Source organism: Hypomesus transpacificus, chromosome 11, assembly GCF_021917145.1.
Source record: "Hypomesus transpacificus isolate Combined female chromosome 11, fHypTra1, whole genome shotgun sequence".
In the NCBI taxonomy this organism is placed as follows: domain Eukaryota; kingdom Metazoa; phylum Chordata; class Actinopteri; order Osmeriformes; family Osmeridae; genus Hypomesus; species Hypomesus transpacificus.
The window spans coordinates 18,417,770-18,445,333 of NC_061070.1; the positions used below are offsets into that span (position 1 = coordinate 18,417,770).

General features: G+C 52.8%; 3 protein-coding genes across 9 annotated transcripts in view; 2 read left to right on the top strand and 1 right to left on the bottom strand.

Annotated features, from left to right (window-relative positions):
- The first annotated feature begins 7 nt into the window (after nucleotides 1-7).
- On the top strand, nucleotides 8-5,381 carry LOC124473790. Its single transcript, XM_047029465.1, has 5 exons — nucleotides 8-670; nucleotides 3,269-3,353; nucleotides 3,571-3,655; nucleotides 4,791-4,969; nucleotides 5,224-5,381. Exons 1-5 carry the CDS (start codon nucleotides 20-22, stop codon nucleotides 5,379-5,381), a joined length of 1,158 nt encoding a protein of 385 aa, XP_046885421.1. The 5' UTR covers nucleotides 8-19.
- On the top strand, nucleotides 3,527-23,405 carry LOC124474294 (serum response factor-like). Of its 7 annotated transcripts, none has more exons than XM_047030278.1 (10): nucleotides 3,527-3,655; nucleotides 4,791-4,969; nucleotides 5,224-8,319; nucleotides 11,876-12,142; nucleotides 17,506-17,734; nucleotides 18,459-18,614; nucleotides 18,812-18,895; nucleotides 19,807-20,004; nucleotides 20,148-20,249; nucleotides 20,694-23,405. In XM_047030278.1, exons 3-10 carry the CDS (start codon nucleotides 7,669-7,671, stop codon nucleotides 20,777-20,779), a joined length of 1,773 nt encoding a protein of 590 aa, XP_046886234.1. In that variant the 5' UTR covers nucleotides 3,527-3,655; nucleotides 4,791-4,969; nucleotides 5,224-7,668; the 3' UTR covers nucleotides 20,780-23,405. The 7 variants fall into 7 exon arrangements, with proteins under 7 accessions (XP_046886234.1, XP_046886237.1, XP_046886239.1 ...); XM_047030281.1 differs by having other exon boundaries at nucleotides 20,148-20,224; XM_047030283.1 differs by having other exon boundaries at nucleotides 19,864-20,004.
- The window catches only part of fhip2a (FHF complex subunit HOOK interacting protein 2), a 9,073-nt gene continuing 3,597 nt past the window's right edge, over nucleotides 22,089-27,564 (bottom strand). Inside the window, exons 10-18 of the mRNA XM_047030286.1 lie at nucleotides 27,304-27,380; nucleotides 26,995-27,187; nucleotides 26,596-26,753; nucleotides 26,120-26,266; nucleotides 25,925-26,015; nucleotides 25,590-25,733; nucleotides 25,182-25,322; nucleotides 24,683-24,786; nucleotides 22,089-24,562 (exon numbers count right to left, since the gene is read on the bottom strand). Of these exons, the coding sequence (XP_046886242.1) occupies nucleotides 24,451-24,562; nucleotides 24,683-24,786; nucleotides 25,182-25,322; nucleotides 25,590-25,733; nucleotides 25,925-26,015; nucleotides 26,120-26,266; nucleotides 26,596-26,753; nucleotides 26,995-27,187; nucleotides 27,304-27,380 (1,167 nt within the window). The 3' untranslated portion in view covers nucleotides 22,089-24,450. The remainder of the gene's footprint in view (nucleotides 24,563-24,682; nucleotides 24,787-25,181; nucleotides 25,323-25,589; nucleotides 25,734-25,924; nucleotides 26,016-26,119; nucleotides 26,267-26,595; nucleotides 26,754-26,994; nucleotides 27,188-27,303; nucleotides 27,381-27,564) is intronic.

Genomic DNA, 27,564 nt, shown 5'->3' on the forward strand with positions numbered 1-27,564 from the left:
GCACGGTTTTCTAACTAGAATGTTACCAAGCCACGCCGGATCGGCATCAGCAGGACACGGGGCCGCTTCAGGCAGGGGTAACACGGGGTACGGGCCGGGGGTAGTTGGTAGCGGGATTCGTCCTGTCTTGGTTAGAACAGGACAAAATATAGCTGCAATCAGCGGAAGCTCCGGTGTAGTTGGGCGGCAGGGGGACGGGGTCGGGATGTTGGGGGGAAACGGTCAAGGTGTCGTTCCAAGAGGCGGGGTACGACCAGGGAACGGCACGGGACTGACCACGCTGCAGACCTCAGGACAGGCAGCAATGGGGGGTTTAAATACGGGAATTGGTATTCACGGAGGCAGCCGGTTCAACACTGAGAAAGATTGTGCGCCGATGTGCAGCGGGTCAGATGCTGACTCGGAGTCGGGGGAGGATGACGACCCTATGGGTTCAATCGGGGACAGCCGGAGAGGTGTGAAGCGTGAGAGAGCGGAGATGGAGGCTACTGTCATGGGGCATGAGCTAGGGGTACAGCCCGGGGGATATGGAGGGGTCCCCGGAGGAGTCGCCGGGGCAAAACCAGGAAAAAAAACACGTGGGCGCGTGAAGATAAAAATGGAATTTATTGACAACAAGTTGAGGCGATACACAACGTTTAGCAAGAGGAAGACTGGGATCATGAAGAAGGTGAGTGTGGCGCCGTGGCTGTGTGTAAGCGTCCAGACACATCCTGGCTGTTTTTACTCTTGTCAGTGATGTAACTGAAGAGCTGTAGTTGAAGGGATCAGGTGATGTTGGTTAACGGTTGTCTGGTCAGCATTGCTGTCCAAGAAACTATCAGAGACCTATCTCTCAGACTCCTGACACCACAGGTTTGTGTTGAACTTGCCCCAGAGGGGACACAACTTGCCAACATATTTTACTTTGACTCTCATTTCACAATACTTGTGTCCAGTCATGTGTGGCCATCCAAGTGACGGTAGTTGTGATCCGAGACTGTGAGCATGTTAGAGGCCTCCTGGTCATGTTGACCAGGCTGTGAGCAGGTTAGAGGCTTCCTGGTCATGTTGACCAGGCTGTATCTGGGAAGTCAGAACAGGCATGACTGGCAATGATCTGAAAATAGACGAGAGCAACTGAGATTCCTATTTCTGTCCAGGTCCCCACCCCCTACACACAAACATACACACACACACTTGGATCATTGACAAATGGTAGCTGACAACTTCAAGATGTTTTCGAGTCCTACTCACACCTAGACAGATTTCTCAGACATTCTGTAAAGTGTGTGTGTAGTGTGTAGCGTGTGTGTGTAGTGTGTTAGGCAGTGGCTGTTCCAGGAGTAGCAGGTCAGAGGACAGTTAGAGGGCAGCTAAACACAGCAGCACAACCAGGAAACATGGACAAACCCCAACCCTCCTGGAGGTGGTGGAGAGGATCATGTTACATATGAACAAGTTAACGTGAGGTGAGTGTAATGTGCAGGTGATGGTGCAGACTGCAGAGAGAGAGGGTTCAGGTGATGGTGCAGAGAGAGGGAGAGGGTTCAGGTGATGGTACAGAGAGAGAGAGGGTTCAGGTGATGGTACAGAGAGAGAGAGGGTTCAGGTGATGGTACAGAGAGAGAGAGGGTTCAGGTGATGGTACAGAGAGAGAGAGGGTTCAGGTGATGGTGCAGAGAGAGAGAGGGTTCAGGTGATGGTACAGAGAGAGGGAGAGGGTTCAGGTGATGGTACAGAGAGAGAGAGGGTTCAGGTGATGGTACAGAGAGAGAGAGAGGGTTCAGGTGATGGTACAGAGAGAGAGGGTTCAGGTGATGGTACAGAGAGAGGGAGAGGGTTCAGGTGATGGTGCAGACTGCAGAGAGAGGGTTCAGGTGATGGTACAGAGAGAGGGAGAGGGTTCAGGTGATGGTACAGAGAGAGGGAGAGGGTTCAGGTGATGGTGCAGACTGCAGAGAGAGGGTTCAGGTGATGGTACAGAGAGAGGGAGAGGGTTCAGGTGATGGTACAGAGAGAGGGAGAGGGTTCAGGTGATGGTGCAGACTGCAGAGAGAGGGTTCAGGTGATGGTACAGAGAGAGGGAGAGGGTTCAGGTGATGGTACAGAGAGAGGGAGAGGGTTCAGGTGATGGTGCAGACTGCAGAGAGAGGGAGAGGGTGATGGTACAGAGAGAGAGAGAGGGTTCAGGTGATGGTGCAGACTGCAGAGAGAGGGTTCAGGTGATGGTACAGAGAGAGGGAGAGGGTTCAGGTGATGGTGCAGAGAGAGAGGGTTCAGGTGATGGTACAGAGAGAGAGAGGGTTAGGGTCTCCAGCGACAGCCTTGTTGTGTTTGTCTCTTGTAGCCCGGGCTGTTGGCGTGGAAACCGTGGTTCCTCTGAGTGGGAAGCCTGAGTAACGGGCTGGGGGCTCCACCGCCATAGACCTCCTCGGGTGCTCTGTACTGGTCTCTCCTCTGGTCTCTCCTCTGGTGCTCTGTACTGGTGCTCTCCTCTGGTCTCTCCTCTGGTGCTCTGTACTGGTGCTCTCCTCTGGTCTCTCCTCTGGTGCTCTGTACTGGTCTCTCCTCTGGTCTCTCCTCGGCTGCTCTGTACTGGTCTCTCCTCTGGTCTCTCCTCTGGTGCTCTGTACTGGTCTCTCCTCTGGTCTCTCCTCTGGTGCTCTGTACTGGTCTCTCCTCTGGTCTCTCCTCTGGTGCTCTGTACTGGTCTCTCCTCTGGTGCTCTGTACTGGTGTCTCCTGTGGTCTCTCCTCTGGTGCTCTGTACTGGTGTCTCCTGTGGTCTCTCCTCTGGTGCTCTGTACTGGTCTCTCCTCTGGTCTCTGCAGCCCATGCTGAGGGTCTGAGAGGAGCTCAGGTCCTGCTGGGCAGCCGGGAGACAAGCGGTGAAGAAGAGTCGAAAGAAGCTTCCAATTCAGACCGATTCAGTGTTTTAAAACCTGGTCTTTTCACACAACACTGGTTGATTGAAAATTGTTATTTGAGCATAAATGAATTGGAGTGTGTGTCTGCTGGTACAGGGCAGTCCTGTGTGTCTGCTGGTACAGGGCAGCCCTGTGTGTCTGCTGGTACAGGGCAGCCCTGTGTGTCTGCTGGTACAGGGCAGCCCTGTGTGTCTGCTGGTACAGGGAAGCCCTGTGTGTCTGCTGGTACAGGGCAGCCCTGTGTGTCTGCTGGTACAGGGCAGCCCTGTGTGTCTGCTGGTACAGGGCAGTCCTGTGTGTCTGCTGGTAAGGTAGACAAGGTGTGGGAACACAGTCTGTTCATGTTCTCATGTTCCACAGACACCTCTGCTGGAGGAAGGGTTCCCTGTTATCTTCTCCTCCCCTCCCCCCTGTCTCCCCCAGACCCCCATGTCCTCCCCCCATCTCCCCCCTCCTCACCCCCCCCCCCCCTCCTGTCTCCCCCAGACCCCCATCTCCCCCCTGTCTCCCTCAGACCCCCATCTCCTCCCCCCATCTCCCCCCTCCTAAACCCCCCCCTTCCTGTCTCCCCCAGACCCCCATCTCTCCCTGTCTCCCCTAGACCCCCCCCCCCCCTCTGCCTGTCATGTGGCACCTGTCCAGTCAGCGCTTTGTCCACAGAGACCTGGCCGCCAGGAACTGTCTGGTGAGCAGCCAGCGGCAGGTGAAGGTGTCGGCGTTGGGCCTCAGCCGGGACGTGTACAGCAGGTGCTGGGATACCCTCCAGGGGCTAGACCTACCACCAGGGGCTAGACCTACCACCAGGGGCTAGACCTACCACCAGGGGCTAGACTAACCACCAGGGGCTAGACCTACCACCAGGGGCTAGACCTACCACCAGGGGCTAGACCTACCACCAGGGGCAAGACCTACCACCAGGGGCTAGACCTACCACCAGGGGCTAGACCTACCACCAGGGGCTAGACTTACCACCAGGGGCTAGACCTACCACCAGGGGCTAGACTTACCACCAGGGGCTAGACTTACCACCAGGGGCTAGACCTACCACCAGGGGCTAGACTTACCACCAGGGGCTAGACTAACCACCAGGGGCTAGACTAACCACCAGGGGCTAGACCTACCACCAGGGGCTAGACTAACCACCAGGGGCTAGACCTACCACCAGGGGCTAGACCTACCACCAGGGGCTACATTTACCACCAGGGGCTAGACTAACCACCAGGGGCTAGACCTACCACCAGGGGCTAGACTAACCACCAGGGGCTAGACTAACCACCAGGGGCTAGACCTACCACCAGGGGCTAGACTAACCACCAGGGGCTAGAGTTACCACACATGGCTAATACAGTATGCTGACATGCTACACATTCACTTCTGCCTGTCCTCTCACCTCCACCTCCCTCTGTCTCTCTGCCTGCCTGTCCTCTCACCTCCACCTCCCTCTGTCTCTCTGCCTGCCTGTCCTCTCACCTCCACCTCCCTCTGTCTCTCTGCCTGCCTGTCCTCTCACCTCCACCTCCCTCTGTCTCTCTGCCTGCCTGTCCTCTCACCTCCACCTCCCTCTGTCTCTCTGCCTGCCTGTCCTCTCACCTCCACCTCCCTCTGTCTCTCTGCCTGCCTGTCCTCTCACCTCCACCTCCCTCTGTCTCTCTGCCTGCCTGTCCTCTCACCTCCACCTCCCTCTGTCTCTCTGCCTGCCTGTCCTCTCACCTCCACCTCCCTCTGTCTCTCTGCCTGCCTGTCCTCTCACCTCCACCTCCCTCTGTCTCTCTGCCTGCCTGTCCTCTCACCTCCACCTCCCTCTGTCTCTCTGCCTGCCTGTCCTCTCACCTCCACCTCCCTCTGTCTCTCTGCCTGCCTGCCCTTTCCTCCCTCCCTGCAGTGAGTACTACCACTACCGGCAGGACTGGGTCCCGCTGCGCTGGCTCCCAGCAGAGTCTGTGGTTGAGGACGACTTCTCCACCAAGTCAGACGTGTGGGCCTTCGGGGTGCTGATGTGGGAGGTGTTCAGCCTGGGGGAACTTCCCTACACCAAACTCAGCGATGACGAGGTTCTGGAAGGTCAGCATACACTACCCTCACAGTTTGGTTCATGGAACAAGCAGTCTCATCTCCTGAGCGAGGAATGTTGGGTCTCTTCTAACTCCTCTCTCCTCCCTCTCCCCTCCTCTCCTCTCTCCTCCTCTCTGCTCCTCCCCTCCTCTCCTCTCCTCTCTCCTCCCCTCCTCTCTCCTCCCCTCCTCTCCCTTCCCCTCCTCTTCTTTCCTCTCTCCTCCTCTCCCCTCCTCTCTTCTCCTCTCTCCTCCTCTCTCCAGCTCTGCAGGCAGGGAGGTTGAAACTCACAGCCCCTGAGGGTTGTCCCTCCAGGGTCTACCAGCTCATGCTACGCTGCTGGTCCAGCCTGAAGGAACGGCCCTGCTTCAGCGAGATTGTCTCGGTGCTGGGAGATCTGCCCTCCGACAGCAAGGTCTGAGGGGGCCCTGGCCCCAGCGGCCCCACCCCAGTCCTCCCCACCCCCCCAATCCTCCCCGCTCCCCTTAAAACAAACACAGGAATGCTGGATTCAGAGTCTCACACATTTCAGGGAAGGAGGGAGAAGGGTTGACAAGGAGAGAACTCATTTTTATATTTGAAACAGAGGAGAAGGATGTGGTTTACAAAAACACTTTTGTTGCACCAACATAAAGACCGCGTTGTGAGAGGACGACTGCGAGGGAAGATCCCAGTCCTGACGTTACCGAGCTGCTACTCCTGGTCCTAGAGGTTCTGTCTTGGTTCCAGACAAGATTCCACCACGGTTGTTTGAACGTGGTCCTACATTGCCTGAGGATGTAGCTGCCCAGAGACGCTGTCCTCTTCTGTCCCCAGTACAGGAGCACAGGAGGCAGCCTGTCTCTCCCCCAGCCATCCTCACCCCTCCACCCCCACCTCTGAGTCCTCAACTATTCCCTCCAGCAGGGAGTGCTGTGTGTCTGTGTGTCCTGTGTGTCAGCCTCAGCAACTGATGGCTGTTGTTTCTTGACTTCCCTTTCCAATTGTTGTGCCACAGATGCCCGTCTGTATGATGTGATGTCTGCTTTCAGGGGCAGGGTTCAGCATACTGGCTAAGGAGAGGTAGGAGAGGCTGGGTGGTCAGGTATGAAGGTTTGCCGTCTGTTGCAGGTGAGAAGGTGCTGTGAGAGGAACCCAGAAGGTTCCGTTTATGGAATCTCTACAGGAAAAAATTACAATCAAATTCATAGCCAAGGAATATTGTGAATGAGTGAGGTTTTGTGATTTGTTCTGCTCTGTTTGAAATTCTGAGGTGCTTGAAAATGACGCTCCTGTTTAGTGGGGGTAACTTTACATAAGGAAAATGTCATCACTGTTGCAGCCTATCATCTGGTTCAGCTTGCAACACTGTCCTCAGAAGACCAATCACAGTTACTGTTCAACCTATCTGGTCCAATCACGTTGTGTAATGTTGCAGTGTGGACCATCCCAAGTTATGTGTACATGATGTAGAATTGATGCACTAACTTCACTTAGAATCCCCTCCCTCCCAGTTGTAGAAGGATGTACAGGAGTTCATTTATTACAAAGGTCCTGTCTTTTTTTAATGAATTTTTTCTAGAGAGAAAGGTACTCGACAATCTCTTACCACAGCTGCAAATGTATTCAATCTATTATGATACGTGTCCATGTGCATTCAGTATGGTAATGAGCTGAATATGTTATTATTAACAACAGAGCTTCATGAAAGACAGTGACGTCAGGTCGCCAATACTCATCATGACTCAAGTGCCTGCTGGAACATGAAGGATTAGTAGACGTTTTCCCTCTTTCATTTTACAATATCTAATCAAATGCAATGGCCTTGTATTGTTTTTATGAACTTGTTTTATATATATATTGTTTTTAGTACAAAACACGGTTTGTTTTATTTTCTATGAACGCTAGACACACAGGTGTCTTTTTTTTATTAGCTTCAAGCAAATGGTGTCCCATCATGTACCTGCTGCTCAATAAAGGGTCACGTTTTAACATCTTTTGTCTAGTGTAAAGAAATGGAATATGTGTAACTGATTACAGTAAGTCAACCTCTAGTCTTAACAGATACTAGATGATATATTGTCATGTCAGTCTTCGTGTCCACAGTGACGTTGAAAGTAGCGCAACCATTTTGGTATTTATTCTAATGACCTTCTCATATTAGCCAATGACAGCACTACCCTGGTACTCCCCATCCAATCCAGAGGCGACGCTGTGACTCACCAAATAAGGAGAGACAACACCATAAAAGGAAACATATCTCTTTATAAGGAGGAAAGCAGATCTGAAGTGGTAATATTAGTGCACCAGCGGAAACATAGTTTGTTAATTCAGCTGATAATATATTTACATGAATGATTGTGAGACAGTGACGTGTAATTGCATTAATTATAGGCGTCTTTTACTCATCAAAGCGCGGATAACTACGACATTTGAAGAGTTTATGTTCAGGACTACATGGAGCGGCGGAGTAAGAACAAGGCTGTACTTCTAGTGTACCTTATAGAGCAGCGCTGTGAGTTTTAGAAATCGAGTAGGTTGAGTCAAGCTTCACCCAGGTGAAGGCAACACTTTAGAAAGTTTGCCCTCGCAGTTTCAAACAGACTCACATTTGTTTCCTAGTTCCGCTGTGTTGACCCATTGGTATTTGCATGCGCTGTGCTGGAGTTGTGCCACCAAGCGCTCCAGCGGTCAGCTGGCGTTTTTAGACGCACGGTTTTCTAACTAGAATGTTACCAAGCCACGCCGGATCGGCATCAGCAGGACACGGGGCCGCTTCAGGCAGGGGTAACACGGGGTACGGGCCGGGGGTAGTTGGTAGCGGGATTCGTCCTGTCTTGGTTAGAACAGGACAAAATATAGCTGCAATCAGCGGAAGCTCCGGTGTAGTTGGGCGGCAGGGGGACGGGGTCGGGATGTTGGGGGGAAACGGTCAAGGTGTCGTTCCAAGAGGCGGGGTACGACCAGGGAACGGCACGGGACTGACCACGCTGCAGACCTCAGGACAGGCAGCAATGGGGGGTTTAAATACGGGAATTGGTATTCACGGAGGCAGCCGGTTCAACACTGAGAAAGATTGTGCGCCGATGTGCAGCGGGTCAGATGCTGACTCGGAGTCGGGGGAGGATGACGACCCTATGGGTTCAATCGGGGACAGCCGGAGAGGTGTGAAGCGTGAGAGAGCGGAGATGGAGGCTACTGTCATGGGGCATGAGCTAGGGGTACAGCCCGGGGGATATGGAGGGGTCCCCGGAGGAGTCGCCGGGGCAAAACCAGGAAAAAAAACACGTGGGCGCGTGAAGATAAAAATGGAATTTATTGACAACAAGTTGAGGCGATACACAACTTTCAGCAAGAGGAAGACTGGGATCATGAAGAAGGTGAGTGTGGCGCCGTGGCTGTGTGTAAGCGTCCAGACACATCCTGGCTGTTTTTACTCTTGTCAGTGATGTAACTGAAGAGCTGTAGTTGAAGGGATCAGGTGATGTTGGTTAACGGTTGTCTGGTCAGCATTGCTGTCCAAGAAACTATCAGAGACCTATCTCTCAGACTCCTGACACCACAGGTTTGTGTTGAACTTGCCCCAGAGGGGACACAACTTGCCAACATATTTTACTTTGACTCTCATTTCACAATACTTGTGTCCAGTCATGTGTGGCCATCCAAGTGACGGTAGTTGTGATCCGAGACTGTGAGCATGTTAGAGGCCTCCTGGTCATGTTGACCAGGCTGTGAGCAGGTTAGAGGCTTCCTGGTCATGTTGACCAGGCTGTATCTGGGAAGTCAGAACAGGCATGACTGGCAATGATCTGAAAATAGACGAGAGCAACTGAGATTCCTATTTCTGTCCAGGTCCCCACCCCCTACACACAAACATACACACACACACTTGGATCATTGACAAATGGTAGCTGACAACTTCAAGATGTTTTCGAGTCCTACTCACACCTAGACAGATTTCTCAGACATTCTGTAAAGTGTGTGTGTAGTGTGTAGCGTGTGTGTGTAGTGTGTTAGGCAGTGGCTGTTCCAGGAGTAGCAGGTCAGAGGACAGTTAGAGGGCAGCTAAACACAGCAGCACAACCAGGAAACATGGACAAACCCCAACCCTCCTGGAGGTGGTGGAGAGGATCATGTTACATATGAACAAGTTAACGTGAGGTGAGTGTAATGTGCAGGTGATGGTGCAGACTGCAGAGAGAGAGGGTTCAGGTGATGGTGCAGAGAGAGGGAGAGGGTTCAGGTGATGGTACAGAGAGAGAGAGGGTTCAGGTGATGGTACAGAGAGAGAGAGGGTTCAGGTGATGGTACAGAGAGAGAGAGGGTTCAGGTGATGGTACAGAGAGAGAGAGGGTTCAGGTGATGGTGCAGAGAGAGAGAGGGTTCAGGTGATGGTACAGAGAGAGGGAGAGGGTTCAGGTGATGGTACAGAGAGAGAGAGGGTTCAGGTGATGGTACAGAGAGAGAGAGAGGGTTCAGGTGATGGTACAGAGAGAGAGGGTTCAGGTGATGGTACAGAGAGAGGGAGAGGGTTCAGGTGATGGTGCAGACTGCAGAGAGAGGGTTCAGGTGATGGTACAGAGAGAGGGAGAGGGTTCAGGTGATGGTACAGAGAGAGGGAGAGGGTTCAGGTGATGGTGCAGACTGCAGAGAGAGGGTTCAGGTGATGGTACAGAGAGAGGGAGAGGGTTCAGGTGATGGTACAGAGAGAGGGAGAGGGTTCAGGTGATGGTGCAGACTGCAGAGAGAGGGTTCAGGTGATGGTACAGAGAGAGGGAGAGGGTTCAGGTGATGGTACAGAGAGAGGGAGAGGGTTCAGGTGATGGTGCAGACTGCAGAGAGAGGGAGAGGGTGATGGTACAGAGAGAGAGAGAGGGTTCAGGTGATGGTGCAGACTGCAGAGAGAGGGTTCAGGTGATGGTACAGAGAGAGGGAGAGGGTTCAGGTGATGGTGCAGAGAGAGAGGGTTCAGGTGATGGTACAGAGAGAGAGAGGGTTAGGGTCTCCAGCGACAGCCTTGTTGTGTTTGTCTCTTGTAGCCCGGGCTGTTGGCGTGGAAACCGTGGTTCCTCTGAGTGGGAAGCCTGAGTAACGGGCTGGGGGCTCCACCGCCATAGACCTCCTCGGGTGCTCTGTACTGGTCTCTCCTCTGGTCTCTCCTCTGGTGCTCTGTACTGGTGCTCTCCTCTGGTCTCTCCTCTGGTGCTCTGTACTGGTGCTCTCCTCTGGTCTCTCCTCTGGTGCTCTGTACTGGTCTCTCCTCTGGTCTCTCCTCGGCTGCTCTGTACTGGTCTCTCCTCTGGTCTCTCCTCTGGTGCTCTGTACTGGTCTCTCCTCTGGTCTCTCCTCTGGTGCTCTGTACTGGTCTCTCCTCTGGTCTCTCCTCTGGTGCTCTGTACTGGTCTCTCCTCTGGTGCTCTGTACTGGTGTCTCCTGTGGTCTCTCCTCTGGTGCTCTGTACTGGTGTCTCCTGTGGTCTCTCCTCTGGTGCTCTGTACTGGTCTCTCCTCTGGTCTCTGCAGCCCATGCTGAGGGTCTGAGAGGAGCTCAGGTCCTGCTGGGCAGCCGGGAGACAAGCGGTGAAGAAGAGTCGAAAGAAGCTTCCAATTCAGACCGATTCAGTGTTTTAAACCTGGTCTTTTCACACAACACTGGTTGATTGAAAATTGTTATTTGAGCATAAATGAATTGGAGTGTGTGTCTGCTGGTACAGGGCAGTCCTGTGTGTCTGCTGGTACAGGGCAGCCCTGTGTGTCTGCTGGTACAGGGCAGCCCTGTGTGTCTGCTGGTACAGGGAAGCCCTGTGTGTCTGCTGGTACAGGGCAGCCCTGTGTGTCTGCTGGTACAGGGCAGCCCTGTGTGTCTGCTGGTACAGGGCAGTCCTGTGTGTCTGCTGGTAAGGTAGACAAGGTGTGGGAACACAGTCTGTTCATGTTCTCATGTTCCACAGACACCTCTGCTGGAGGAAGGGTTCCCTGTTATCTTCTCCTCCCCTCCCCCCTGTCTCCCCCAGACCCCCATGTCCTCCCCCCATCTCCCCCCTCCTCACCCCCCCCCCCCCTCCTGTCTCCCCCAGACCCCCATCTCCCCCCTGTCTCCCTCAGACCCCCATCTCCTCCCCCCATCTCCCCCCTCCTAAACCCCCCCCTTCCTGTCTCCCCCAGACCCCCATCTCTCCCTGTCTCCCCTAGACCCCCCCCCCCCCTCTGCCTGTCATGTGGCCCTACAATCAGGAACCTGTTAGATCACACTGGCTATTTTCAGACCTTTATCTCATGTTATTTTAGTTACGTTTGAGTATACGTCAGAGGTAGCAGCTCTGGTATTTTTTGCAGTGGTTTCTTGGCTACAGCTTCAAGCCATTATCTTTTGGGAGGAGGGGGATTGGATCGTCATTAGAATAAAATCCCCCTTTAGTGGTGTGTGGTTTGTATGTGTGAGACACTGCATGGAACACAAACACAGGAACTGTTGTTTTTGAATCCTCCTCTCTCACGATTCTTCAGAAGCAGTGGGCTTGCTGTAATAATAATGTTTGCAGGAGGGACCTCCCTGACCTGTGCCCTGGTGCTGCAGGAGGGACCTCCCTGACCTGTGCCCTGGTGCTGCAGGAGGGACCTCCCTGACCTGTGCCCTGGTGCTGCAGGAAGGACCTCCCTGACCTGTGCCCTGGGGCTGCAGGAGGGACCTCCCTGACCTGTGCCCTGGTGCTGCAGGAAGGACCTCCCTGACCTGTGCCCTGGTGCTGCAGGAGGGACCTCCCTGACCTGTGCCCTGGTGCTGCAGGAAGGACCTCCCTGACCTGTGCCCTGGTGCTGCAGGAGGGACCTCCCTGACCTGTGCCCTGGTGCTGCAGGGGGACCTCCCTGACCTGTGCCCTGGTGCTGTAGGAGGGACCTCCAGGCTGACCTGTGCCCCGGTGTTTGTCTCCCCCAGGCGTACGAGCTCTCCACCCTGACGGGAACACAGGTGCTGCTGCTGGTGGCCAGTGAGACGGGACACGTGTACACCTTCGCCACACGCAAGCTGCAGCCCATGATCACCAGCGAGACAGGCAAGGCCCTCATCCAGACCTGCCTCAACTCCCCCGACTCCCCGCCACGCTCTGACCCCTCCACCGACCAGCGCATGAGCGCCACGGGCTTCGAGGAGACGGACCTCACCTACCAGGTGTCTGAGTCGGAGAGCATGGGGGATTCCAAGGTGAGTTCTGGAGCCCAGATGGGCCAGAACTGACTCTGGGATTAGATAAGGATTCAAACCCAGCAGCATGTGGTCTAGGTGTGGGTTATCTGTAGGTGTGCTTTAGAATGAAGCAGAGAGGAATAGAGTCGGAGTTTGAAGGTACATCATTATTGTCATTACTGGCAGCTGTTACTTTCCTTCAGAAGGGTACATCACAGGTAGCTGGGATGGTTGCTCAGCGAAATGTATCCAGAGCAACCAAGCCCTCTCCACACTTAGCAGTGAAATGTAGTCTTAGTCTGACCTGACCTGGGCTTCATCTGAGGGTTTCCTGTTCCTGTGTTAAACTAGAGGTGACCTCACATGGCTTGTTGCTCATGGTACAGGTGACCTCACATGCCTTGTGCCTCTGACTGAGCCTCCATGAGGCTGTGCCTCTGACTGGGCCTCCATGACCTCTGAGCCAGAGCTGCCAGACCTGTCAGGAGAAGCGTCCAGCCTGGAGCGCTCCTACCTGCTCCCCTCTCTGGTGGTTAGCCCTGAAGGTTGGATCCAGTTGTCTGAAACAGACAGGTCATTGCTTGTGCAGCTGCTCTTACACAGAACAGCCTGGGAAAAACCTTCTGGTTCTTCACAAGGAGAGGAGGGCTGTGAACATATGGAGGCAGCATGTCCTGTTGTGGACGTAGCAGCATGTCCTGTTGTGGACGTAGCAGCATGTCCTGTTGTGGATGTAGCAGCATGTCCTGTTGTGGACGTAGCAGCATGTCCTGTTGTGGACGTAGCAGCATGTCCTGTTGTGGACGTAGCAGCATGTCCTGTTGTGGACGTAGCAGCATGTCTGGTCAGACTGATCTCCCTCGGAAGACATCTAGCCCTGCTTACCAACTCCACTCTACCCTACCCCTACACTCTACCCAACCATTCCCCCTACTTTGACCCTATCCTCTTCAACAGCTCTGGATAACCCAAACATACACATCCAGGATGGAACCGCTCATAACCACTCAGCTCATTGATAAAAGTTTGATTCAGCCTCCACGACCATATATGGTATAGTTCCCCTGTGTGCTCTCTTGGTGGAGGCCCCTTACATTCTTTATACGCTGCAGCTGTCTCCTGGGGCCAGGGACCGGGCTGGTTCAGCTGTGAAGGCTAGTCTGGGTACAGGGATGGATTAAAGAAGACAGATGATCTGGTGATCACGCCTTAACCTCAACCCTCTGTGCAAGAGAGTGAGATCAGGGGGAGAGAGAGAGAGATGGAGGGGCAGAGACAGGGAGAGAGAGAAGCAAGGAGAGAGGCAGAGTGAGGGAGAGAAACCAACAGTCAGGGAGAGAGTGAAAGAGACAATGAGAGACCGAGACATGAGGAGGAGAGTGAAATACAACTGGGAGAAGGGATGTGTATCTGTCAGTGGAACGCCATAGAACCCATACAGCGCTGTGTAACGCTACCATACAGCGCTGTGTAACGCTGCCGTACAGCGCTGTGTAACGCTGCCGTACAGCGCTGTGTAACGCTGTCGTACAGCGCTGTGTAACGCTGCCGTACAGCGCTGTGTAACGCTGCCGTACAGCGATGTGTAACGCTGCCGTACAGCGCTCTGTAACGATGTCGTACAGCGCTGTGTAACGCTGCCGTACAGCGCTGTGTAACGCTGTCATACAGCACTGTGTAACGCTGTCGTACAACGCTGTGTAACGCTGTCGTACAGCGCTGTGTAACTGATACCTGATCTCAACACATTCATCTGCAGAGCCTTGTCACACCATGCTAGTCTAAACATCTGAGCTCCTGGACTGGCTAGCTGGTGGAGACTGGGGGGGAAGATTGAGGGAGAGAGAGGGGGAGGGGGATGAGCAAGGGAGTGATCTGGGGGGACTGGGGGAGACTTGGGGGGGCAACAGACACACAACCCCTCTGTTTTGTCTCTCCCCGTCCCATCCCCCCCTCCAACCGTTGGTCAGTCGGTCTGCAGACTGAAGGCTGCAACACCAGGTGACTAGCGTCATTGAGATAATGGAAAGTTAATTTACTGAGATATGAACCCTTATCACAAGGTTGCTCCTAAATAGCATGTCTGGTGGAGAGAGAGGGGGACACAGAGACAGAGAGAGTGACAGATTTAGTGAAGGGAGAGAGGACAGGGGGTTGTGTGTGTGTGTGTGTGTGTGTGTGTGGGGAGGGGGGCAGGGAAGGGCTAGGAGGGGGGGGGGGTTGAGGGGAGCAATGTGTTGCTGTGCCAGGGGGGAGCAAAGCCGGATTATGTCACCCCCCTTATTTTACAGCGAGCAACTGGACAGGTCAGCAATCATTGGCTGCTGCTCCCACACTTGGGCTGCCTTGCCTTTTATAGGCGTCCCAAATAGAGCCATGGCACTCAGCGGGAGGGAGGGAGGGTACCACCAACACACTACTGCTGCTGGGTGTCCTGTCAAGGCTGGGCTGACCCGCCAGTTGTCACCATCTCATAGAGTTCATTGAACCCCACGTGATGAAGACTGTATATTACTAGCCCCAGTAGACACATTACAGCAACTGTTACACTGTTACTGTCAGTACACCCCCCCTGTTTCACTGTTACTGTCAGGTGAGGGTGTGTTCCTCCAGGTGAGGGTGTGTTCCTCCAGGTGAGGGTGTATTCCTCCTCCAGGTGAGGGTGTGTTCCTCCTCCAGGTGAGGGTGTGTTCCTCCAGGTGAGGGTGTGTTCCTCCTCCAGGTGAGGGTGTGTTCCTCCAGGTGAGGGTGTGTTCCTCCTCCAGGTGAGGGTGTGTTCCTCCAGGTGAGGGTGTGTTCCTCCTCCAGGTGAGGGTGTGTTCCTCCTCCAGGTGAGGGTGTGTTCCTCCTCCAGGTGAGGGTGTGTTCCTCTCGGGGGAGGGGTTCAGTCCGCTCTCTGGAAGCTCTGGTTTCCCTCCAGTGGTCCTCTACGCTGCTCCTCACACACCCTCCACTTCTGTCCTGGGTCCCCCCTCACCCCCCCCTCACCTCACCCCCCCCCCCCCCCCCCCCCCCCCCCCCCCAGCCCCTCACTGTCCTGGGTCCCCCCCCAGCCCCTCACTGTCCTGGGTCCCCCCTCACCCCCCCCCCCCCTCACCTCACCCCCCCCCCCCCCCCCAGCCCCTCACTGTCCTGGGTCCCCCCCAGCCCCTCACTGTCCTGGGTCCCCCCTCACCCCTCACCTCACCCCCCCCCCCCCAGCCCCTCACTGTCCTGGGTCCCCCCCCAGCCCCTCACTGTCCTGGGTCCCCCCTGACCCACCCCCCTCACCCCCAGCCCCTCACTGTCCTGGGTCCCCTCTCACCCCCCCCCCCCCCCCCAAGCCCCTCACCCTCACTCACGAAGTTAAGGGCATTAGCTTAGTTAGATAAGCATTGTTCTGAGTTCTATTGTTGTGTTCGTTACGTTTTGATATATGTAATGCTATGGTCTGCAGTTTAATTTGAGTGTTCACCCAGATTGTGAATGTTGTCTAGTTAGATGGCTATCCAAGCTGTCCAATGAGAAAGTGTTCCTGAGTAAATAGGTTGTGAGTACTAATCCTCGTCTTCTATTCTCAACGCTAGCCGGCGCTACAGTATCATTGATCCCGTATCAAGTGCGGCCTATATTCCAGTGCAGCGTATATCAAGTGCGGCCTATATTCCAGTGCAGCGTATATCAAGTGCGGCGTATATTCCAGTGCAGCGTATATCAAGTGCGGCCTATATTCCAGTGCAGCGTATATCAAGTGCGGCCTATATTCCAGTGCAGCGTATATCAAGTGCGGCCTATATTCCAGTGCGGCCTATATTCCAGTGCAGCGTATATCAAGTGCGGCCTATATTCCAGTGCAGCGTATATCAAGTGCGGCCTATATTCCAGTGCAGCGTATATCAAGTGCGGCCTATATTCCAGTGCAGCGTATATCAAGTGCGGCCTATATTCCAGTGCAGCGTATATCAAGTGCGGCCTATATTCCAGTGCAGCGTATATCAAGTGCGGCCTATATTCCAGTGCAGCGTATACTCCCATTTACTAACACAAAGCTCCCATCCTGGTGGGATGCTGTTTATTTTCCGTAAAGTACGGTACTGTTCTCTATTCAGGTACTGTTCTCTATTCAGGTACTGTTCTCTATTCAGGTACTGTTCTCTATTCAGGTACTGTTCTCTATTCAGGGACTGTTCTCTATTCAGGTACTGTTCTCTATTCAGGTACTGTTGTTTCTCTTTAGCTGAAAGTAAAGACAGTTTCTCTCCCCCTCCCCTCTCCCCCCTCTCCAACTCTCCAGCTGCTGTTTAACTAGAGCGGCAGAGCAGGAACCTTGGACTAGTCCAGCCCTCACTGTGGAGCAGACCCCGTCTGTTACATACTGTCTGTCTGTGTGTTTAATAGAGGACCCCGTCTGTTACATGCTGTTTGTCTGTGTGTGTCTGTGGTAACTACCCTTGGGGGAACCAGTTGTCCACCTTACTAAACTGAGATCAAATGGACCTTGTGGGGACATTTTCTTGGATCCAAGTACTATTTTCAGAGGGTTGAAGGGGTGTCAGGGGCTAGAAGTGCATTAGGTGTTCTCAGTCCTCGATAGGACAGGAATACAAACCTGTGTGTGTGTAGGTAAGTCTTATCAGTGCAGCCTGTTGAGTCGATGGTGAACCTTCTACCCTTCACCCAGTCACGTGTCATCAGTCGATTATGAAAAGAGAGGGAGGGGGGAGACGCAGAGAGAGAGGGAGGGATAGAGAGAAAGATGTTGCAAAGTACAATCAGATGTAAGCATGCTGCCTACCTGCCTCCAGTACACCCCCTCACTAAAATATTGACAATTTCTCTAAATGTTCTTTGGCGTTCATTCTTGTTTCATCATATTCAAAACTAATCCTCTAGCCCTGTAAACGTAATCACACTGAACTTCAGGTGTTATATCATCGAGTTTTGGGCACGGGAAGATCTCTCTCTCGTCAGGGAACAAGAAGAGAAGCCTTGTGGCCGTGATGATGTCATCACTCCTGAACACCGGGACTTTCTCTATCAGACAGGTTGTCATGGTGACCAATCAAATAATGAGAATGGAGCACTTAACTTCCCTCAGTGTTCTTGTCTTTACTGGGAGACGCATGCATGCAGAGCGAGGGGGCAGAGCGAGGGGGCAGAGCGAGGGGGCAGGGAGAAGGGGCAGAGAGAGGGCGCAGGGAGAGGGCGCAGGGAGAGGGGGCAGAGAGAGGGGGGCGGCAGAGAGAGGGCGCAGGGAGAGGGGGGCGGCAGAGAGAGGGGGCATTAGACGGGGAACACGAGCAGCTTTATGTATGAAAACTTGGTGGTGAATTGTCTTTAAATAAACGGCACTTTATTCCAACCTACCCACCAATCTCATGCGAGCTTGTTGTGTTTCCCAGGACCAGCTGAAGCCTGCGTTCACTGTGGCCAGCCTCCCTGGCACCGCCAGCAGCCCCACAGCCCCCTCCTCCTCCACCAGCATGCAGGTGACCAGCGGCCCCTCCTTCCCCATCACCAACTACCTGGCCCCCCCCAGCAGCAACGCCAGCGCCAACGGCTCCATCCTCAAAAGCACCAGTGCCACAGCCGGGGTCATGCAGCTGCCTGGAGGGTTCACCTTCATGTCCGGTACGCTGGAAGACTGCACTGGAAACATCTGGAAAGACACACACCCCATAATATATATGCACTGACAGTCCACACACAGTTCCCTCTCTACTGCGGTTAGTGTGTTAGCAGTGAGAGCTGTGTAGAGGGCCTGCTGCTCAGGGTCAGAGCGGCTGCTGGGTCACCATGATTAGCATGGTGACCTCAGAGACGCCTGGAGCTGTCGTCTCCACCTCCTCTCTCTCTCTCTCTCTACCTCTCTCTCTCAACCTCTCTACCTGCCCTACACAGCCTGTTTCACAAAGCAGACGGTATCCAGGAAGAAAGAAGACAGGCCTTTGATTGCCGCTGAGAGAGAGGAATAATGAGGAGCCACACAATGTGGACCGCACAGAGGGACAGTCAAGCTAGGGCCAGTAATTAGTCATGAATATTCAATGAAGAATATTATTAGTTTTGAAATGATCCGGAAGACGTTGTTCATGGAGACTCTTCTTCAGAGTAGGCTCTGGTCAGGGTCAGCTCCAGGCTGTGTTTGTGTGTGTGTGTAAACTGAGTGTGTGTGTGTGTGTGTGTGTGTGTATCTAACATGTGACCTCCAGTGGCAGCTCTCCCAGTGTCAGGGCGGATAGCCACCTCCACCTGTCTGGCACATGACACATGACCTGTCCACAGTCCATACAAGGCCCTAAGCCAGGTCTGTGTATGGAGTTTGTGACCAAGTGTGTGTTCCCCCTTTCCCCAGCGGGCGCGGCCCTCCCCCCCGGCACCCCCACCATCCCCCTTAGCCAGCTGCAGCAGCACCCCCTGACCCTGCAGGCCCAGGCCCTCTGCTCCTCCCAGCACGCTCACCACTCCCAGCAGGCTGTGTTCCGCTTTCCTACTGCAGTCTCCCTCACCGGTGAGGAGGGATGGAGGGAGGGAGGGAGGGAGGGAGGGAGGGATGGAGGGAGGGAGAGGGGAGAGCATGTGCCTTTTAGAGGTGTGCAGGCTCTAGTATTGCAGGACAGTAGAATGTAGTACACAGTAGGCTGTAGTATTCTAGTACTGTAGTGTTTTAGTAGTACTGTAGTAGGCTGAGCAGTGTTGGTGTTCCAGGGGCAGGAATGCAGCATCTCCAGCCCAGCTCAAACAGCACCAACGACAGCAATGCTGAGATGACCCTCACATCCACCACCACTGGTAACAAGCCCTCCTTTCTCTCTCCCTCGATAGCTCTCCCTCCCTCTCTCTCTAACTCTGACTTGATCTCTCTCTCTCCCTCTCTCTAACTCTGCCTCGATCTCCCTCCCTCGATAGCTCTCCCTCCCTCTCTCTCTAACTCTGACTTGATCTCTCTCTCTCCCTCTCTCTAACTCTGCCTCGATCTCCCTCCCTCGAGCTCTCTCACACACACTAACTCGTTCTATCTAGCGTTGTCTTGTTTTCTCTCTTTCTCTCCCTCTATCTCACTCTCTCTCCTCCCTGCCTCCCTCTGCAGTACTGGTGTAATGAGCTATAGCAATAGGATATTTTTATGACCAGTGAAGAAGTAGCAGTCATGTGTCAGACTGAACATGCTGATCAGTAGCAGCTTGGGTCAGGCACAGTTCATATAGTTTACATCTGGATCCTGGATCTGTCATCCTGGATCTGTCAGTGCTGCACCGCCACCTGCTGGAGCATCTGCTTTATTCTCTCTCGCTCTCCCTCTTTCCATCTTTCTCTCTCTACCTCTCTCTCTACCTCTCTACCTCTCTACCTCTCTACCTCTCTACCTCTCTACCTCTCTACCTCTCTCCATCTCTCTTTCTCTTTCTCTCTCTCCATCTCTCTCTCTCTCTCTCTCTACCTCTCTACCTCTCTACCTCTCTACCTCTCTACCTCTCTACCTCTCTACCTCTCTCTCTACCTCTCTCTCTCTCTACCTCTCTCTCTACCTCTCTCTCTCTCTACCTCTCTCTCTCTCTCTCTCTCTCTCTCTCTCTACCTCCGTCTCTCTGTCTCTACCTCTCTCTCTCTCTCTCTACCTCCGTCTCTCTCTCTCTACCTCCGTCTCTCTGTCTCTACCTCTCTCTCTCCCTCTACCTTCCTCCCCCCCCCCCCCCCCCCAGCAACAGTGAGTCTCCCAGCGACCATCGTAACCTCCTCGGTGCCCACCTCCATGGCAGGTCACATGATTTACCCCAGCCCCCATGCTGTGATGTACACATCCACGCCAGCTCTGGGTGATGGTGGCCTGGCCGTGCTCAACACCTTCTCCTCCGGAGGCTCCGCCATGCAGGTGGCCTCCGCCCCCGGCCACGACGCAGGTATGGGCTGGGCGGACCGCCTGGTCCTGGTAGCTCCATCCTAACACCATCAAGACTCGACACACAGATATACACACGTGTCTGAATAAGGAATGTGGTCTTGTACTTCTTGGCAGTCTGATGTGGCTGATCTGTGTGTGTAGGTGCAGTCCCTCAGGTGTTCCTCACAGCTCCTCCTGGTACTGTACAGATCCCAGTGTCGGCGGTGCAGCTACACCCAGTACGGCAAGATCTACACCTTACAAGTGAAACTCTCATATTCCCTCTGCAACCAGCATGCCACTGACCACACACCCCCCAGCGCACGCACCAGCTCCGTCACGGTGGGGGGTGCAGGGTCAGACGTAATGGCACCGTGTGATGACACGTACACACGAGTGACACGTACACACACGAGTGACATGCACCACTGAAACAGCTGCATGTGAAACTAAGCCTGGACTGGTGCTTCTGGTCTGGTATCATACACTGGGGCTGTTCTGAGTGTCATGGAGCAGATTATATGCTTCAGCGCGTGTGACTGACTTGAAAAGTAATAGTGAAAATCTTTTTTTTCTTTGACAGAGTGAATATGGGATGTTTAAATGTGTCAACGTAGTGGAGGCATGCTGACACAGGAGCAACTCCAAGGTTTCAGGCAGTGACTGGTCCTCGGTGCTGCATGCTAATAAGGACATCTTGTGTTCCAGATGGTGATTGGTCAACAGCAGAACGCCGGCGACAGCACCCTGACAGAGCTGCAGGTCGTCAGCCTGGACACCACACAGAGCTGTAAGACCGACTGACTCACCTGAGGCAGAGCTGTAAGACCGACTGACTCACCTGAGGCAGAGCTGTAAGACCGACTGACTCACCTGAGGCAGAGCTGTAAGACCGACTGACTCACCTGAGGCCTGGTGGACACTACTGTATTTATCGATGAATTGTTTTCGTTGAATTTTGTATGACTGTTTTTTACGTTAAGTTTGTGCTTTTTTGGAGATTTGGTAACGATATTGTGTGCACCTACTCCCCGTCACACAGCCTAACACGTTGATGTGTCTGATTTGTTCAAACATGGGGTTTATAGATGAACGGGCAATCACATATACTCTGGAAATGTGCATAAATCTTTATGGAAACACATTTTATTTTTAGCCTGTTTGTGCAATGGCATGTAGTAGTTTTTTTTTAAGAATTATTAGTTTAGTGTGCGTAAATTAATGTAGCCTACTGTAGAAAGATATGTTGAATTTAAATCTGCTGAGGGGGCTGGAGATTTGAAATATGTAATATTTGATCAAGGACAATGAGCATGGTGCCTTACCCTAACACTGCCCTAATGAGGTCGGTTACTGACATGGTGACACTGCTCAGTGGTTAGAGCATTTGACTGCAGGTCAATGAAAACATTGAGCGTGTGGCGTGTCAGTGCGTGTGGTGGTTAGGGTGCTGAACATGCCTGCAGTACCAGACAGAGATCCAGCAAACGTGTCTCTCAACCTCCTGCCTCTCTGCTTCCCCTGCTGCAGTCTGGATACGGCCATCTGAAAACCACCAGATACTCACCAGAACTCTGTGATGTCATGATCACTACATACATCACATCAGGGTGCGAATTACAGGGGGCTTTAGGGGGGTCTGATCCCCCTAATTAAGACGTGGACCCCCCCAAAAGAGGTAAAAACCAACAGGACGGGGGGGGGGGGGGGGGGTCGATACACACCCTGGAGAAGAAGTTGACGCCCCCGATTGACATTGTATAATTTGCACTTTGCATCACGTCATGATCACTACATCAGTGCGCTCCAGTCAACATGTATTCTTTGCAATGCCTTTGTTTGCATAGCTGTGATCTGAGAGACATGACACACTGATCTCTGGTATCTCCTGAAGACCCGTGCAGCACCAGTGTTAGCACACCTGCATCTTTACAGCTCAAATGTCAACCTTGCAAACGATTGTTTGGTGCATCATTTTTTTTAAACATTTTGTCTTTGAATATTTGTCTAACACAGTACATGTACAGAACTTTTGTAATAAACACAGAATGAAACATTTCTGTCAACAATGCTGGAAAAGACCCCACACAACCGTGACTCATATACAGGGATGTTTTGTTTATTAGGACGGAGCATGTCAAACAGCCAGAATGTCCTGCATGGATCCTAACACAGAGCAGGACCAGGCAGAGGGGGGTCTGGTCTCTTACCCCCTCAGGGCACAGGAACACAGGCATGAACATGCACCTTACCCAACATAGAAATATGCACATCACAGAAAGATCCGGAGCATCAGTACAGCAGGCCTGTTACATCCTGCTGCTTCACGGCAGTGGGAAGCAGCAGTGAAGGGTTCAATGATTAAATGGAGCAACAACAAAACAATTTCATACGAAAGTTACAGTGATTGGTCTAAGCTGATATCCATGACAGTAGAAGACAAACATGACCTCACTAGATCCTGCCTCTGCAGACAGGAAACAGCGTCTGTGCGCCTTCACAAAGCGTCATGAGACAGAAGAAACAGAAGAAACCCATCCTCTGGGGTCCAGACCCGGCCGGGGTGTGAACCCAGCTGCTGTCACAGGTGGACAGACTGGTCACTATTTAAACAAGCCATGTTGGATGCATGCATTTACACCTGGAATCTCACTGTTGCTACTGCGCACACAGTATTTACAGGTACAGAAAGATTTAAAACTTTGATAAAAATGTGCACGATCAAGGATAAAAAGATGCTTTTTTTCTCCATTAAAATAGACACGTCAGTCTTCTGATGGTAAATCTTAGTATTTTTTTGGTTCATGAAACAACAAACACTTGAAAACAAGAAGCTTTTTGAGTGTTTTACGTATGTACAACATATGAACAAGACAATGTGCAAATCTGATTTCATGCAAACATTTGCATAAGTAGCTCGGTGTTTAGAAAGGGTTCAGAGAGGGACGGTACTTCACCTCACAAACAGCCTCATCCAGCCATAACATTCATCCAGACAGCCCTGCATCTCTACACCCTCTCAACACATGAAACACACTGCATCCTCAGCACCTGCATTGGTTACATTAAGTACATCCTTAATTTAGATTAAATAAACAATTAAGCGTAAGAATCAAAGCTCCATGAAAGATAATCCAACTGGTTCACTGATCAAGCCAGCCAACCAGCCAACCAGCCACATATAGAAGTAAAAATGGATCTCAACATCTTGTTGGGTAACTCGCCCCTGCACTCAGGACAAGGTTGTCTCTCCTCAACAAAGACCGTGCTGGATAACAGCTGGTTAACTAACTCCAGAGGGAACCGCCATCTTCCCCAAGCATTCACTTGTATAAGAGCAGAAGCTTAGAGAGAAGTTTACTATCAAACGCATGTGCCGTCTGTCACAAACTCTGTTACAAACTTAGCCAAGAACTAAAACTAAATACATAAAGCACAGGAATTTGCAACACTTTTTCCTGAATTACCACCCCTCCCTTCTACTCCCTAAAAATAGAAAATGATATGGGTATCATTACTGCTCTGTCATACAGGTACTGATAAACAGTGTCCATTTTGATCATACAAATACTATTATGGATGCAAAAGAAAGATGTCTCTTTCCACAAATGCCAACTTAAACTCCCTCATGATGTAAAACATAAACGTGATATGTAACAAATTCACCGTTCAGAGACGTCGGTGATCAAGCACATGGTTTCCAGGTCAGAAAGGCGGCCTGCTGTGTGCTGTGACATGGTCAGTGGTTACTACAGACTATCCACACAGCGTAAACAAACAAAGGCGACAAGAGAGGGAAGGCCAGAATAGCACTACTGTACGGTTCTCATGGTAACAACACGACAACCAGGTTTAATAGCGATGAGGATCTGAAACAACATTTCTCCTTAGTCTGTAAGGAATTATAAATACTTGTAATAAACTTATGTATACTGAAAAGGCAATGTGAAATCAAATGTGAATAAATATGAGGGCTTGGCAATAAAAGGGGATTCTAGTATCTCAGATACAAACTGCAGCTCCTTGTCTCCATGTTAGAATGAAGATGGATCTATTTTACATTCACTGTAATGTAGGTAGAAACGTCTAGACTGCAGAGGGGTGTTAGTGATTCCTCTCCCTATGGCCTGAATCACAGATGACCTGATCCAATCAGAGGGCTCCTTAAACAGGAAGTCCCTGGTGGTTCTGAATACCACCCACACCGCACCCTCATCAACCTGATCTGTATGGAGTACAGAGAGAGGGCAACAGCCTGTCTGTACTGCTGAAGGAAGAGAGGAGGAGGGGGGAGGATCAGGGGGGAGGTACAGAGCACGTGCAGCTCTACAGTCCAGAGAGTTCCCTCCTCCATCCTCAACCCTTCATCCTAGTTCCCAGGACCAGGGAATGCTGGGATGACCTGACCCACGCCCCGGTCCCCCCGGTCTCCCTGGGACCCTGGTCCAGTCTGGTCCTGCTGGGGTCAGGGGGAGGTGGAGGCAGATGCGTGGAACTTGACGAAGGCGATGGCAGCCAGCTCCTTGCAGAACTCCTCCAGGACGATCACCCCCTCCAGCAGCGTCAGGTGGTCGATGCTGCTGGGACACGGAGACACCATCACACACCACACACCTGATCTCACACACAGCCACACGCTCCACCAGACACCAGACGTAAACACAGCCCTATCCAGGTGGAGGCAGGTGGAGTCTTACTTGGTGCCCTCTGGCTCCAGTCCCAGAAGACGCTTCCTAACCAGCAGGAGTTTGGGGGTGAAGTCTGGGATCCTCTGAATCCTCAACATCAGGTCCCCGACCACCTAGGATCCAGGAGACACCATCACATTACAGCATCCACACCAGACACCATCACATTACAGCATCCACACCAGACACCATCACATTACAGCATCCACACCAGACACCATCACATTACAGCATCCACACCAGACACCATCACATTACAGCATCCACACCAGACACCATCACATTACAGCATCCACACCAGACACCATCACATTACAGCATCCACACCAGACACCATCACATTACAGCATCCACACCAGACACCATCACATTACAGCATCCACACCAGACACCATCACATTACAGCATCCACACCAGACACCATCACATTACAGCATCCACACCAGACACCATCACATGCATGCTTACAGTATCCAGAGGTGTGTGTGTGTGTGCGTGTGTGTCGTACCCTGACGATGACAGAGAACAGGGACCTGCAGCCGGGGGCCAGGTTGATGTAAGGGTCCAGCAGGTACTCGTGAGCGTGGGGGTGAGGGAGCTGGGCCAGTCTGGACAGGACAGAGGTCACCTGCAGGTTCACGTCGTAGGGCTGGACACAAAATACACACGTTACACACACCTCCACGTTACACACACCTCCACGTTACACACCTCCACCTCACACACCTCCACGTTACACACCTCCACGTTACACACACACACAGTGACAGAGAGAGCATGGCCAGCTAACCCTCGGGTGTGCAATATGTATACTGAGGAGTGAGTTTAAGCACTTCAACTGGATATCACCTAGAGCAAAACAAAGCAGGTTCTTTGATCCACGAGCAGGCCGGGTGAGGGAGGGGTTCAGACTGACCTGGTCCAAGATGCGTCCCATCCGGTCAAACAGCACCTTGAGGAAGTGTCCCTCGAAGAAGGAGCCGTCCAGGTCGCACTTCTCCAGGGGCCGGGGGCTGGATCGCCAGTCCCAGCGCTCACACACCACACAGCAGTCCTTAAACTGCACACCATCACATGGTTACAGATATACCACCACCACAGGTTCAGGACAGCAGGTCAGAGGGCTTGTCTGTCTTTCTGTGTGTGTGTGTGTGTGTGTGTGTGTGCGTATATGGATGGGTAAACAGCAGCGTCTGTGTGTCTCATATACATATACATGTAGATATAGAGTACCCAGAGGGGTGAACGTGCCTGTCTGTGGGCGTCTCTCAGGTAGGTGTCGTACCCGGTGCCCTCCACGTGATAGGAGGATTTCGCCTCATCAGGAACCAGACACAGGAAACTGCACACAACAGCAGGGATCAATGAACAGCAGGAGCAACATCATTTGAGTACTAGAACAGAACATTCCAGGTGCACCTGCTCCCAGAGAGGAGGGGGGGTTACCTGTTTACAATCTTGTGGACCTCCGTCTTCCCATCAGGCTTAGCGTGGTCTGGACTCTGGGGCGGAGATGAGCTCAGCCAATCAGAGCAGGACAGTCTGCTCTCTGAAGACAGGTCATCTCCAAACAGAGGGTCCTCCTCCAGGTCTCTGGAAGGAGAGAGGGATGAATACCTCAAACCTGGCAACCAACCAGTCCAAGTCAGGGGGAGCTGTGTGTGTGTGTCAGGGGGAGTCAAGGGAGTCGGATGGCTGAGCGGTGAGGGAGTCGGGCTAGTAATCAGAAGGTTGCCGGATCGATTCCCCGCCGTGCTAAATGACGTTGTGTCCTTGGGCAAGGCACTTCACCCTACTTGCCTCGGGGGGGGAATGTCCCTGTACTTACTGTAAGTCGCTCTGGATAAGAGCGTCTGCTAAATGACTAAATGTAATGTATTGTAGGGGGTGTGTGTGTGTGTCAGGGGGAGGGCGAGGCCTACACAGCGTCGTGGGCCTGGCCGTTCTCCAGGATCTCGTCTGGGGGTCTGTTCTCCAGGTAGCTGCGGTCATCCAACCCACGCAGCACCAGGCTGCTCAGCACGTGCTGCTCTGGCTTCTGGATGAGCTGCTCAAACAGCCGCAGGGTCATGATGCTGATCTGGAGGGCAGAGAACAGCGTCACAGACAACAGCGTCACAGAGAACAGCGGCACAGAGAACAGCGTCACAGAGAACAGCGTCACAGAGAACAGCATCACAGAGAACAGCGTCACAGAGAACAGCACACTGGAGCACTCCAGGCTGCTTTTGTTACAGAAGCAGCCTGGGGTTCATTCCAGCCTTGGGTGTATGTGGTACTGTATGTGTGTGGTACTGTGTGTGTGGTGTGTGTGTGATCACCTCATCAGACAGGTGGTCACAGTGCTCTATGAGTCTGTGTCGGAGGGGGGGCTGTGCGATGGAGGCCAGGGTCTGGGGCCCACGCTCCTCCCCCAGCAGGAAGTACACCAGCTCCCTCAGCAGGGCCTCTGAAGTCACCTGCCTGATGATCCTGTTCAGCAGCGCTGTGGAGGTCAGGATCCCCACCTCTGACCTGCACACACACACACACACCTCCTTAAGCATCACCAGTGGTGAGAGATGAGATATTCCAGGTGAGAGATGAGATATTCCAGGTGAGAGATGAGATATTCCAGGGTCTGAACTCACGTCTGCATCAGCTGTGGCACCATCACCGTCACAAGGAAGCGCTCCCTCACCGCCCTGGCTAGGACTGCCCCCGCAGTCTGGAGAACACACACAGGCTCAACACAGCGCCCAAACACCCTTGACACAGCGCCCAAACACCCTCGACACAGCGCCCAAACACCCTCAACCCAGTGCCCAAACAGCCTCAACACAGCGCCCAAACACCCTCGACACAGCGCCCAAACACCCTCGACACAGCGCCCAAACAGCCTCAACACAGCG